This window comes from Neltuma alba, unplaced genomic scaffold (assembly GCF_004799145.2).
Source record: "Neltuma alba isolate B1F8T4 unplaced genomic scaffold, ASM479914v2 tig00002423_pilon, whole genome shotgun sequence".
Lineage (NCBI taxonomy): Eukaryota > Viridiplantae > Streptophyta > Magnoliopsida > Fabales > Fabaceae > Neltuma > Neltuma alba.
In genome coordinates, this window is record NW_021632856.1 from 30191 (window position 1) to 45036 (window position 14846).

At 33.6% G+C, this 14846-nt stretch overlaps 1 protein-coding gene and 1 pseudogene across 1 annotated transcript; both read right to left on the bottom strand.

Annotated features, from left to right (window-relative positions):
* Positions 1 to 5012: 5012 nt before the first annotated feature.
* On the bottom strand, positions 5013 to 7369 carry LOC114727001 (F-box/LRR-repeat protein At5g63520-like). Its single transcript, XM_028913713.1, has 10 exons — positions 7181 to 7369; positions 6992 to 7099; positions 6816 to 6908; positions 6576 to 6743; positions 6373 to 6474; positions 6233 to 6272; positions 5991 to 6143; positions 5729 to 5910; positions 5515 to 5633; positions 5013 to 5436 (listed from the first exon to the last, which is right to left on the bottom strand). The coding sequence occupies exons 1-10, from the start codon at positions 7367 to 7369 to the stop codon at positions 5013 to 5015; spliced, it is 1578 nt and encodes a 525-aa protein (XP_028769546.1).
* Positions 7370 to 11946: 4577 nt separating this feature from the next.
* On the bottom strand, positions 11947 to 14646 carry LOC114727009 (squamosa promoter-binding-like protein 18; annotated as a pseudogene).
* Positions 14647 to 14846: the final 200 nt, after the last annotated feature.

Sequence of the window (14846 nt, forward strand, 5' to 3'; positions counted from 1 at the left end):
TATTCCAAAAACAAGTTATATTTTGTTAAGGCTTTCACCTTCCCGTTGAAGATTATCTACTAATTGCATGAAGGAGTCCCTTCTTACTTGAGGCAATTTAACATGTTATCACGTCTAAGGACAATAGACGTTTTCCCTATGGAAATAATTAGCAGAAAAAACATGAAGATAGATGAAAACGAAAGGTGGTAATATGGGCCAACCCACGAGTTATGGGTTGGCCCGTGGTGGGTTAGGGTTAGACAGTACGGGTTGAAAAGACCCCGTGTAATAGTGGGTTGACTTTTAGCGAACCCTAACCTGCTATGGTAGGTTAATGGGTTGGCCCACCAAATTTTTTTAAAAATTTTTTATTTTAAAAATATTTTTCTTTATATAATATAACGAAAATATAATAAAATTTTTATCTTTCCTTTAAATACTTGATTGAAAATACCAAATAAATGATATAGGTATTTTTTTTAAAAATTTTTTAGATAGGATATAAAATATAATGATATATATAATAATTAATAAAATTTAGATAATACAAAAAAAAAAGTGGGTTAGCCCGCGGGTTGGCGAGCGAACCCGCAACATGTTGTAGGTTAGACTGTGCGGGTTAAAAAGTATTGTTTACTAGCGGGTTGACTTTTACCCAATCCTAACCTGTCATTTTTGGTAGGTTGGCTAGTTAGACTCGCGGGTCCAACTTATATTACGAGCTTTAATAAAAACAATCAATTATTTGTAAAAGATAATAAACACAACATGCAGGGAGAAAGGAAGATATAAGCCATCAGCATCCTCAATAGGAACATTGTCCATATGACTCTCTTGTACACTTGCCACGCCCTCGGCAACTTCATTGTCACCCTTGGCCTGCGCACCCTTTTGGCCTTTTCTACAAGAAGAAGGCCATTTCTTCCCTCTCTTAGGATTCCTAAAACCCTATGCACTTCAGCCTTACTACGAAGCAGGGGATCGGTCAGTCCGCGGCCCACCCTTTCGGTGAGATCCACACAAAACTCAGGGACAACCGATAACTTCACTAGTCTGAAGTAGAATTATATCTACTACTGATTAGTCATAACATCACGTAAACATCCATAGAAGTGAAAAAAAGAAATGAACTAGAATTATCAAAAGATGAAAAACACAAAAAAAAAAAGAGCATGTATTGATCAATAGAAGAAATCTAACACCAGAATGTTCAGGTCAATATGGTCACAGACCTCTTTTAACACCACAAACTTAATGCTGGTAACTCAGAAACTGATACGACATTGCTCGATTGAATCGCAATTCACAGCCGAGGAAATACAGTAACAATGAAATAGATGGAACCATGACAGGAGGGACCAATCAATATCATGCGGCACTTAAGATGTTCTTGTGCAAATAGGGCAATGAAGTATTTCACCTTGGTCATGTGTGGCACAATCCAATTCATACAGGTACTGCAAGTTCTAGCAACATAATAGATATAACCTTTTGATATTTCAAATTAAATGTGCGATTGAAACAGTATGTTAAACAACTATATAGCCATTCAATGTATCCAACTTGCGATGGCAAAAAAGGAACCCAAAAAAAAAAAAACTATGTATCCAACTTGCAGCAGGCATCGAAGTTGACGAAGATGAAAAAATATTAATGACATAACCAGAATCATATATGAAACGATAAGTGGAACCATTGTCTTCCTGTGACGCCAGATTGAGATATTTATGAAGTTGAGTACTCTGCAATAATATTTAGACTATCCTAAAAATTGAATAGACTTAGCAAAAATTATAAACAGACACCTGCCGACTTGGTTTAGATACGAGGGGCCTGAAGGAGCCGCCTGATAAGGAAAAGGTAGCAGACACTCCGGAGAATGTGTTGAGAGCTTGGATCATCTCCACTGGGAGGGAAACTCAGGAAATGAGAGAAAGGGAGGGAAACTCAGAGAATGAGAGAAAGGGAAATGCAGGAGTGAGTGTGCGAGTTGGTTACAAGAACATAATCATGACCGGTTTTAAGGTTGTAATTTGATTTTTTTTTTTTATGTCACTAGGAAAAATGGAGGGGGACTGGCCTGAGAGCGTGAACAATCACGCGTTGTGAAAACTCCCTCTGTTTAATTATTGTCGCTTTGCTCATTAACTTCACATTACACATAGTTTTGTCGCGCAAATTAAATCCAAAAATTAGTAAATATATTAACTATATATAATATTATTTATATATATATAAAGTGTTTCCCACAACTTAAATTATTATCAAGTTTTGAGAACTTCACTTTCAAATTTTTAGAAAGTTAATTCTAAGATAGCAGATGGACAAGATTGTTAAAAGGAAAAAAAAAAAAAAAAAGAAGGGTCTGAATTACTTGCTAGGTGCTTTAGTCAAAACATGACATATGTCAAATATTTTTGAAAGATAATACCATGTATTATTCACGTCGAAAAATTCATTAATGCTTTTAGCATACTTCCTTGGTCCTCACTATAAAGCACCTCTAACATATTTTAACATTCTCTACAATTTCGAACAGAGCATTATAAAAGGAATAATAATAAGTGTTTTAGGTACATTGCGTTGATTATGAAAGATTATGTGATCCATTATACGCTTCACAATTTGTCATCCTTTTAAAATTTATTTATTTATTTAGGGTAAAGATAATTAAAAACCAAAATAATTTATAGATATCTGACTCTTTTTTTTTGGTTAGTTCGCCTTCGAAATATTTTGTTTAAAACAAATTATCGTGCTTCGAAATGCGACTTAGCTTGAATGGAGATAATTTGAACTTTTGGCTCCTCGAATAGTATGAGGATACATAAATCATTAATTCCTTCTGTTGATTAAAATGAAAAAAGCAACAATCAAATAGTTCGTGATTGCAGTTCTATAGAATAACCCTTTTGGAGGCACAAGAGGAATCAATCCTCAGGAAAAGATAAGAGTATTTTTCAAATGAGTCACAAATATTTGTTAATTTTTTAAAAAAAAATTATATTAAGGACCATACTTAGGATCTTATAAATCTGACTAGAGAGAGTATAGTACTCTTCTGGCCCTTAATATAAGACATATTTAGCTAATTTGATTAGATTAAGGAAGTTAGGTAAATTAGTTAATTATAAGAAATATAACATGTTTTTTCTAAAATATCATAATCATCTTCCGTAATATCTCCTGTTCATCTTCTATTTAATTATGGTTGAGGTAGTATTCATAGCCGTAATTTAGAAAAAATTGATAAATATAATAAATAGGTCTTATATTTAGAGCTAAAATTAACTCAACAATTAAATCCTATATATTAAATACCGGAGGAGTATTTGTTATGTTTTAGTTATATTTTTCTGACAGTAATTATCTCTTTTTTCAATCAAGAGATAATAGCTATTTATCGTTACTATAGGGTTTATTGAAATTAATAAAGTCTTTTTTTTTTTGCCAACGAAATTAATAAAGTCTATTACTCGTTATTATTGTTGTTTTGAGATTATACTTCGAGAATGATGTTTTATTGGTATCTATGAGATTAATACGATACTCCTCCTGTGTTTAATATAAGACCTAATTATTAAGTTGATTTTAGTCCTAAATATAAGACATATTTCTCATATTTATTAATTTTTTTTGTAAATTACTCTTATAGATACTCCGTCAACCATAATCAAGTAAAAGAGGGAGAGAGTATATTAAGAAAAATAATTATGATATTTTAGAAAAAACATGTCATATTTCTTATAGTTAATTAACTTACCTAACTTTTTTAATCTAATTAAATTAGTTAAATAAATCTTATATTAAGAATCAGAACAGTATAACCTTGCCAAATCATTCGACAAATAGTGATCGAATAGTTGGTAGGGAACAGCTTATGCAGATAGCGTTTTTGTTTTTCAAGTGAAAGATAGAGTTTTAATTTTATCGTGCTCAATCATGGTGCGTTCATTTTATTATTGTCGTTGCGTGCACACCTTTTTATTCAACTATTCATGATTCAAGTCTTGTTCCTAAGTTTGGGTGCGTGGCGACGCAGCAAAAATTTGGAATTCTGAAATTGAATTAAATTCTAATCTGTTAAAAATATAAGCATTATTGTTAATATATCTTCAACATTTATAATGAAAACCTATTCATTATACAAATCATTTCTAAGACTCGATGCATATAAAATATGTTTAATTACTATACTATTTCATTATAGCAGCATATTTTTTTCCTAATTTCAATTGACCTTCGTTTTCATTTTATTTCATTATAACAGCATTATTATTGATACTTCGTTTTATATAAATATATATATATATATATATATTGTTAGCTATAGGTTTAATTTTTCTGTTAGGATCCTCTTTAATCATGGATTTTATGAAATAAAAAAACAACAACAATGAGCCTCATCTAGCTCTTATTATAACTATATATATATATATATATATAATATAAACCAATTATATTACAATAAACAATGCAATTCATTTGCGTAAAGCACTTGCCACAGCGTAGCCACACGTATGTATCCAATATTTCTACCTCTGAGAAATAAAAATGAACATTATATTGTCTTTTATTTTCATGCAAATAAATGGCACAAATGGATGAAGACTAAGACAGAACAAGATTAAAATATCGTAAATATATAGATGCCATTGGGTGATACTACTTCCGGTTCTTAATATAAGACCCTGTTTGACTTTTATTTTAGTCCTAAATATAAGACATCAATCCACTTTGTCTCTCATATTTATCTATTTTTTTCCAAGATAATCCTTCTTATAATTGTAGTCTTAACCAAGATAGTTGATTAGTAAGGATATTTTAAGAAAGACAATACATATTTATTACAAATAACTAACTTAACTTCTTTTCTTAATCTCCTCAAATTAGTCAACTGGGTCTTATAATTAGGACCGGAGGTAGTAATTAACATTTATGGACGACCCTATTTGAGTGAATTATCCAAAATTAAGTCCACAAATATTTTCTGAGGAGAATCACTAGGAAGATAACATAGCTAAATGTGTTCACGGAGGAGGAAGATAGGAGAGAGCCAAATAGACAGCACTGGAAGCATGAACAGAGCAATGAGGAGGGGCCTGTTCTTGGCTCTCATGGGGTTTCACAAAGCTTGAAGAAGATGAAGAAGAGCGTCCGATCTCTCCTTTGCAGAATATTCCGGCAACCGGAACACTTGGGAAGTTGGCATGAAATGGGTAGATATCAGTATTAGGTGTTCCAAAGTAAGATTGGCCTCGAGAAGCACAAGCAAATATTAACCCACCAAACACAGTTTCTTCACTTCCCATGAAATTCTGCTTCAGCCTTGTCAGATTCTCAAATGCAATTTCACTTGTGGTTCGTGCAGTTTCCAGATCTCTGTGGTAGAACAGAAACGTGTCTCCTGCTCTCACCCCTACTCCTTCCACCACAAAGTACTCTCCCTCTCCCCTGTTTCATTCATCAACAACAACAACAACTCAGTCACTCCCTCTTATCACAATTCCTTCTGAATCATTATTATCTTACCCAAGAACTTGATGGAACGAGGTGGATTCTGATACTTTCTTGATCAGTCTTCCATTGCCTGAGTAATACCTTCTTCCATGTGACACGCCTATGTACAAATCAGGACGCCTGTCACTCACCTGCACCCCGTGACACTCTTCGATCACTTTAAGATCATATATAAGAAGAAGAAGAAGAAGAGTGGGTTGGTATGAGTATTTGAACATATATATACCGTTTCAAGGAGGGTTTCTATGACGGCCTCAAAAGTCAACATCGTATTGAATCCTTCCATGAGAGCAGAGAAGCAAGTCCATTTGATGTCACCTTTGACGAGTACATCGACCACCTCAAACCTCGGCCCAAATGGCACTAAACCCCCTGCCATTGCCACACGAAACCTAGTCTCTCCTACGTCTGTTGAAGTAAAAACCAGATTGGTGAAAAACAGATAAACTCAAAAGAGTTACATAGAACTAATGGAACCAAAGTATTACCAGGAGACTTGTGACTGTCTTTGGCGAATACGAGGGCGACGGCATCGAGTACGTATAAATCAGGAGGAAGATTAATTGTGTAATTCCTGCTGTTGAACAGAAAGCAGCCTCCACCATCCCCAACCATCACTGTTTCTTTTCCTATTGCTTGATCTGCCACGTAATATTTATACTTCAGTTGTTCAGCAAAATCAGATTATATATCATATTACCAGATTCCTCCCGACATGCAGGTGACTCACCCATTGTTGCTACAATGTCGTTCATGTCACTTTTACGATCCTATGTAACAGGAAAAATAGCAAAAAGCAATATATTCATGTCATTTCCTTAATCAGTAACTCCAAAAGAAGCTAATCATGGGTAAAAAAAATGATCTCACTCCAAATATTATGATAGCAGCAGGTGGGTGATTTCCAGAGACAGAGTAAGCAAAGGCCTTGATGTGTCTCACGAAGGCATCAACCATGCTAATTCCAAAATCCTGATCATACGTCACAAATTTCTCACTCACTTTCACATTAAAGAGTCAGGTTTATTTATAAAAATTGCATGAGAGCTAAACAAATGATGAATCTAGCTTACATTCTTTGGGTGAATCAACGGTATTGCATCCACTTTGAGACCAGGAACATATCCAACCACCAAAACCATGCCTCGACTAACATCACTAAATCCATTAGCCTCACGAGGATGAGGGCCTTGGTAATCAAAGTAATCCCATTTCACCTGCAGTTTCTCCGAAAATATACTCTGAATCAGACATCTGTCAAAAAGAAAGCTGAATAAAGAACATGACACAGAATAGAAAAAAGCTTTAATTACTTCTCGAAGTTGATTTGTGAGAGCTTCCGTTCCCATCACTCCATTCCCAATGTGAGTGACTAAAGGAGTCTTGCTTCCCAGCCTTTGACTCAACTGTGCTCACAAAGTCAAGTCATTAGTGACTGCGTAAATTATGCAGAAATCGAAACAGAGATGAGATATTAGAAGTATAATACAAGAAGGTGAGCGGCTCTTAAGCCGAATTGTTCACTGATGCAAGCTATGGCAAAGTGTGGACGAATTGGCTTGCTCAGAACCTTCTCAGTGACCTCTTCAACAGCCCCCTGCAAATCAATATCAAAAGAGAAGATCGTAAATAAGGTGAAGTGAACAGAAGGGTAAGTAGGAGTAGCAGAAGAACTTACAAGAAGAGAAGGATTCAATGAAAGAGCCGAAGCAAGCATGGGACGTGAGAGGAAATGAGAGCAGATTCGATGCCAAGTTTTGCTGACACAAGCGGCATTTGCGAGGGTTGAGGCTGGTAGTCTGCCCAGAATGTTGTGAAGAATGTCGTCTTTGCATCCATAGATCGGGGCTGCTTCCCTGCTCTCCATGTCTCAGCTCCCACACTGGTACTTTCATGAAAAGCAATATGCGTTTATATAGATGATAGGTGGATAATCACGGTTTCGAGGGCAGTGACGTGTTCGGCGGGGCATATTTTTGTTTAATCTGCTCATAAAGACTTGAGATTCTAACGCTTCCTCACTTATAATTAGCTGTAAATGAGATTTAAGAAGCTCCTCCATTTCAGATTTCCCTATGGATTCTCTATTTAATGCTTTGGATGCTTTGTTTCTTTCCTCAGCTGTATTTTCAAATCCCATGTTGGCACACATGATAATTTGATATGTTAAGCTCTTTTCATAAATCGAGTGTGCTAAAATCATCATAAAGGCAAACAATTGGGGTTACGCTATTGAAGGTTAAGGGAAAAAATGGTTGGCGTTATATTATAAAGAAAATTAGAACAAAAAAATCTCAAAAAAATACTTTTAAATTTTAAATTTTCAAATCAGCCTAATATTTAAAAAATAAATAATAACACGTTTTTGTTATCATTTATAATTTAAGATTTTGAAATTTTAGATTTTTTTTTTTTTGAGATTTCCATTAGAACAATAGGTATGGTATGTGAAAAATCAAGGGCGACTAATATACAGATTTCAATCGTTTTAATAAGTATTCATTCAATTTAGATATAGAATCAATTAATGGCTACAGATATGAGCTATTGAGTTTGTGTACTTATTTTTATTACAATAATAATGGTAATAATTACTCTTTGTCTCATGAACATTCATGATGAATTTAGATTGAGGTAGGTTTTCCATGAATTAGCTTAAGAATCTACTCTATGACTCTCAAATCTGGTCCAGGTAAAAAAGAAATGGTTCAAAACTAACCAAATTAATCAAAAGATAATATGACAGCTAAAAACCAACGAGCCAATTTAACACTAAATCAAGGAATAACTAAAAATTTATTTTTAATTTTTTATATAAAAAGTATCTAATTCTAAAAATTAATTTAAATTTAAGTATCATAAAATTTTGAATAGAATTTGAATATAGTTATCCTAACATAATTTTTTCATACATAATATTTGAATGTAAGATATTTCAATTTTCATGAGAGATCTTGAATTTATTCCACTCAATCCAATTACAATCTATAGATGCTAAAAAAAAAATCTATTTTACTTTTACTTTCTTTTTTCTTTTTTATGGGTGAGTGGCAACTGAAGCTTCTTTTCTTATTTTCTTATAATTTTATTTATCTTGAATGAGATTTCAATCACTTAGCGATTTAAGTTATATTTGAATATCATCTTATATAAAATAATAATAAATAAACTAATAACAAAAAATTAAGTGATCCAATTAAATAAAACTTATCCTCCATCTTTTACATACATAATACAGTAAATATTAGTTTTCTCGGACGGATGAGAATATACATATATTAAAATTAAAAAAAATCTGTTATACTAAATGCAAAGAAAAAATTGAGTGGTTGAATTTAAGAAAATAATCTATTTAACTTTTTAAATATATTATACTAAATATTAAGCAAGAATACAAAAGTATTAAATCAAATTGCACAAAACTCATTTAGTTATTTATATAAATCTTACATTGTTATTATTTTGATTTTTTATACAAGTAATTATTTTTATTTTGTATATAAAAAAATATTTAAGTAACAACTCTCTTCCTAACTCTATTCACATAGGTCAAAATTTTAAATTATAACATGCATAGCAAAAAAGTAGTTTGCTTATATAAAAAAAAAAAAGAGAGAGAGAAAAATCATCTAGAAATTTATAGATTACACCAATATCAATAAAATAAGTCGAATTAACTTTTCTTTCTTATATAATAAGTTTTTCTAACTTTCTCTCTCTTTTTTGCTAATAAGAGTCTTTGTTCATGGCTTCCTAATAAAGGATGTTGAGGAGCATAAATAGGACTAGTTCCTTCAATTCTTTTTCAGAGCCAAATCTTATAGTCTTAGGCTATATCTATTTCTTGTATCCTAAGCCTAGTACTTTCTTTGTACATTATCCTACTTTAGGCTTCCCAGATTTTTTGGCATAATACTTTGGTATCACTTTTTTCTATAGATAAGATGTATAAGTTGCACTTCTTGCTTAGAGGGTATTCTCTGTTGAAACTCTAACTGCCCTAATGCTATTAAAGGGTTGTAATTGATGCACCCCCATGATCCCATAAGCAGCACATTGAGAAAGTCTCTAACACAATAGATAATGTCTTTGTTTTCTCACCATTCTATTTTCTCGAAGAGGGAGTCTTCTGATAATTGTAAAAAAATAATCTTCTAATCATTCTTATCTACCTTATCCATTTTATCGACAAAGTAGAGATACTCAAACTTCGCAAGTGGATTACTGTGACTATCATACCTTTTCCTAAGGTATAGTTCCTTGTCGTATAAATAACTCAACATCCATATATCAAATAATGTAAAGTAGTATTTTATCCGGTTATCCTTCTCAATGACACCAGGTTAGTGACATATAAGTCTTAGCTAAAATTTCAAGTATCGGATTGACCTGGTGATATTCTACCGATTGATAGACACATATAGCTCTAAGGTCAATTATTCCCACCGATGAAGGAAAGATGATCATGTCATAAATAGCTAAAGCAATGACTCTACAAAAACTCACCTAATATTGCTTCTTTGCTAATTTTATTGAATAGGCTTTCACTTCCATGTTTGCTTTCTCTTCCTTCTTTCTAATCTCTCTATATCTCTTTTTTTTCTCCTTCTTTTTTTTTGTCCTGCATTAAGTGGGATCAATACATTATTTCACTATTTTCTTGTTACATCAAGTGGTATCAGAATAGGATTTCACCTCTTTTTGCCTCTTCAAATTAGAATTTCACTTCCCTTTCATTGCAACAATAGAAGTATTAAACTAAGACACTCTCAAATTATAGACGAAAAACTTGTAGTTAATTACATTTTCATCATAAATTTTTGTTAGTAGGTAAGTTGCTCTTTTGATTATTTAGTTTTCTTAGTTAATCAATGTTTTAAATTCTAATTTGAAAACGCCATTTTAACCCATTTTAAATATTTTATTTTCTTATTTTTTATTTAATTTCTTAATTTAATTAGTTAACTTATAAGTCTATTGAGAGATGATTTAGGTTGTGCTTTATTGCAAAATCTAGTTTTTATATTAATTTTGAAGATATTTGATAGTGGCATCAATGCTCTTCCAATAAGAGAGCTTTAAGGTCCTGTTTGGTATGAAACATTGAAAATAAGGGATTATGATTGTGATTGCAATTGAAAAAAAATCATTAAAATAGTATTTAACATGAGTAATTGCTTTGTATATGGGATTAGGCAAACCCATATAGATGGGATTAGAGAATACCACTTTCTCCCGTAATATTCTCCAATCCTACATATATGGGTTTGGTTAATCCCATATAACAAGCAATCATTTATATTAAATACTCTCTTAATAAATTTTCTCAATTTCAATCCCAATTTCAATCCCTTATTTTTTTTTCAATACTTCCTACCAAACACAACTTAAATGTAAAGAATAAAAACATACGAAAGAAATGCAAGGAATAAATAAGAGAAATGATAAAACAAAATAATACGAAAAATGCAAGAATGAGATAATAAGATAAATGCAAAATGATTAAAAAAAATATGTGGGAATTAGTTATAAGAAGTTAGCAGTTTTATGATAAATATTCTCTAAAAAGTTTTAAGGACATAATTTAATTGTGGATTCTCTATCTAATATTTTTTATTTCTCTGTTTCTTTCTTTCTTCACTTGTACAGTTGTACCTCAAATCAGATTGTGAATTTGTCATTAAATCCAAATAATGATTGGGTGAAAAAATTGTTTTAGGACAATATCTTATCAAATAGTGATTTCATTATTGAAATTAAATCTTACACCATTATTGTTTTTATTTTTTTTAAAACAGTTATAATTTTTATTTTAATAAAAAAAAAAAAAAAATTTAAGTGACCTAATTAATTAAAACATTGTCTCTTGACTTTATTTATATAGCATCAAAAATTTAAAACTATTATCTGCATAATCAAAAAAAGATTATTTGAGAATTCACGGATTATGCCAATATTATTAAAGTGATATTTGGCTCCAAAAAAATCATTGAAGTGATATATAATAAAAAACAAAATTAACAATATTCGAATAACTCAATCAAATTAAATTCTCTTCCCTAACCGCGACATATACTAGGATTTTTCATCTTTGTTAAAAAACGTAAAACTTTGACCAAAAAAAAAGATCAATCATGTAACATTGTAGATTAATAAAAACTAAAAGCTCTTTAAAAATCTCACAACACTAGGTAAACAACACTAGGTAAAACGGCATTTAAAATATTTTGTTTAGAATAAATCTCGCCTCGCCCTTCGAAATGATACATAGCTATGTAGATACTTTTGAACTTTTGGCTTGTTCTTCTGCATCATCCTCGAATAGTATGAGGATACATAAATCATTAATTCCTTCTCTTGATAAAATGAAAAAAGCAACAATCAAATAGTTCGTGATTGCCGTTCTATAGAATAACCCTTTGGAGCCACAAGAGGAATCAATCCTCAGGAAAAGAATCTCTCTCTATCCCCACTGAAAAGGAAATGGAGGGGCCTCATTCATGTTATACATAGTCGGACACTCGTCACTCCCATGGTGAACCAACACCGGGTCCACCGTCTCCAGACCATGATCATGCAGGCTCAGTCCCAAGGGCTGGTGTTGCTGCTGCATAATCGACATGGCTTGTTGATGAGACTGCACCATTTGGCTCAAACCACTCCCACTTGTGTGCGTCTGTGGGGATGACAGAAGAGAGAGAGCACAGTGAGAATCAGGGTGCTCGCCGGCAAGTGGAGCTGCCGGCGGTAACGGCGTGGCTCTCAGAAACGTTTGGCACACAGAACCATGCGGCGGGAGAGCTTGCTGATGATTGTTACTCTGGTTGTTCTCCAATGCTGTCGAGTCATCACCTTGCAAGAATGCTAACTGATGTTTGCTAACATTAATGTTGTTGTTATTATTCCCTTCTGCATAGGAGGATGATGACGATGAAGCTCCCAGAAAGAGGTCCTGTTTATGATCAACCAGCTGATGGAGTTGCTGGTGTTGGTGTTGGTGGTGATGATGATGATGAGGGTTTTGGTGGAGCCTGACATCTGCATTCCAAGCAGGGTGAGCCATGGCAGTGGAAGGATACACGTGTGAGCTTGAGAAGGGCAACAAGTGGGCGCCTGAAAAGTCATAGTCATTTTTTTAAACTGTCACTTTCTTCTGCAATAAATTAAATAACTTTGCCATACATTTCATCATGTGTCAAATTCTAAAGTTGTTTTTTTATTTGCTCACTTGAAAAATCAAATTTGGTTTAACTATTGTGGTCTGGCGTGTGATATTTAGGTCCATTATTCATGCTTGCCTTGATTATCAAATCAGTCATCAATCACACTTACATTGACAATATAGTAGCGTATTATATTTAGGAAAAAAGATACAGAAAACAATAAACACAATAACCCAGGGCCTCAGATGCAAATCATGTGTTGTGCGGCCAGAGACTCTCGCACACTTTCAAGAGAGATAGAGAATAGCATGAAATGTCTAATATTCGGCTGAGAAATGGACACATCAGACTCCTAAATACACACCACTAGTTTCACCTCCTAAATGAAGAAAATTTACGTCCCATCCATATTAATATAAAATATAAAAAGCCCAGAAAATCACACTAATCACAAATGGTGTATAGTGCAACTCAACTCATAATAGCTGACAAGTATGGTTTTTAATGCTAAGTATCATCACCAACTACTTTCACTAGGTAAGACTTAGTTTTATTGGGTGTCTTAAAACAAGTAATTTATGGTAAATTTGGGGTAGTTTTATTGGGTGTCTTAAAACAGGTAATTTATGGTAAAATTGGGGGAAATAAGGAAGAAATTCCTTCCAGGCTGGTGGCAAAGAGAAGATCTTTTTAGCTTCTCATCTACACCTGAGACAAGGAGTTTAGAACATGTGAGTACTTATAACCGAGTGGCCACTAGATTGCCATGAGCTGTGAACATCAGTGGACCAAATGTCCAAATCAAGGATGTTGGCAGCGCACTGAGAGAGCCAAAATGCATAGTTCTCAGAGGAAATTCTTACTACTAAGATTTCTGTATCTATGTGGGGATCTTTGGCCGCTGCATGCTCCAAATCAAGCTATATATGGGTCACACCACATATAATGCACAAAGCTAACCTTGGTAATTGGACAAAAGCTTCCAGATCTCCCAACTCCTTCTGCCTGCGGCTTCCTCCTCCGTCGGTTGTGTCCATCTAAGCGTTTCCTGCAACTTCTCTTCCCTTCATCAAATTCCTCCAGCGAATGAAACCTGCACACACGAAGCCACACATATTCACCCACGTAATCAGGAACATAACACAGTTACAACTTCATTATAAAGCTATAATTTTTAGGGGATCAGATGAGGTATTCAGTCGATATTGTGTTATCTGTCAGCAAACACTTGTTATCAGCAAAAGTGAGAAGGGATATCTGCTTTCAGGTCAAAAGTCAAGACTGAAAGCATTGTGTGTTGTTTGAGCATGAAGTAAAGATGCTCATGGTAGCACAAAGCAAAAGAGAGCATTTTAGCTAAGGTGCTTTAATTTCCTGGAGGATTTATCTGAAGGCGTGTATGAGACAGAAGGAGTGTTAGTGAAGCTACAAATGAACAAAAAAAGTACATATTTATAAAGGAATCAAGAAGGAGTAATCAACAATTTTGTGTCACAAAACTTGAAGCATAATATATATTATTATACGGCACCTGCTACACTGTTGACAGAACCTTTGCTTGTGACCACCAATTGTGACCACTGGAGTCTTAGAATGCAGTTCGCAGACCTTATGGCGCCGGTGATAGTCCCTACAATTACTAAGATCTGAATTGCACCCGTCGACAAGGCATGACACATTCTGGGTTCCATTGTTAATTGCTCGAGCTCTCTTAGATGATCCTGAAGGAGACGATGAAGAAGATGTCATCACTTTGGAGACTCCTGCAACATCTTTCCATTTGGCAAGTGCTGGTTCATTACTAGAATTCCCACACATGACCAAGCTTCAAATCCACGGAAAATTCCCCTTTACTTCTATCACTCCCAAATCTGCTGACCCATCAATTGTTTCTATGCTGGGTAAGCCTGCTGCTTCATCTAATTCAGCCAAATCCCACGACGCTGCTTTCATATTCCACTCCATAACGCTCCCCTATGAAGCTTCACAGACGAATGAACCCAAAGAAATCAAGCAGTGAAGAATGAAATTAACCAGTAAAACTCCAATTCAGCATGAGCAGAAAGTTAAAGAGAGGAGAAATTATGCAGAACATGGCATATGCCAAAAACTAAAAAGCCAAAAGAGTAGTTTTTAGTTTACAAAACACATTGGACACTTCGGTGTCCGTACTTAGAAAAA

Excerpts from the sequence above, each read along its gene's own strand:
- LOC114727001 (XM_028913713.1), bottom strand. The coding sequence starts at position 7,369 with ATGGAGAGCAGGGAAGCAGCCCCGATCTATGGATGCAAAGACGACATT. Across the intron at positions 6,144-6,232 it reads CGACATTGTAGCAACAATGG|ATCAAGCAATAGGAAAAGAA; the intron begins GTGAGTCACCTG and ends ATTACGTGGCAG. Across the intron at positions 5,634-5,728 it reads TAGAAACCCTCCTTGAAACG|GTGAGTGACAGGCGTCCTGA; the intron begins GTATATATATGT and ends CACGGGGTGCAG.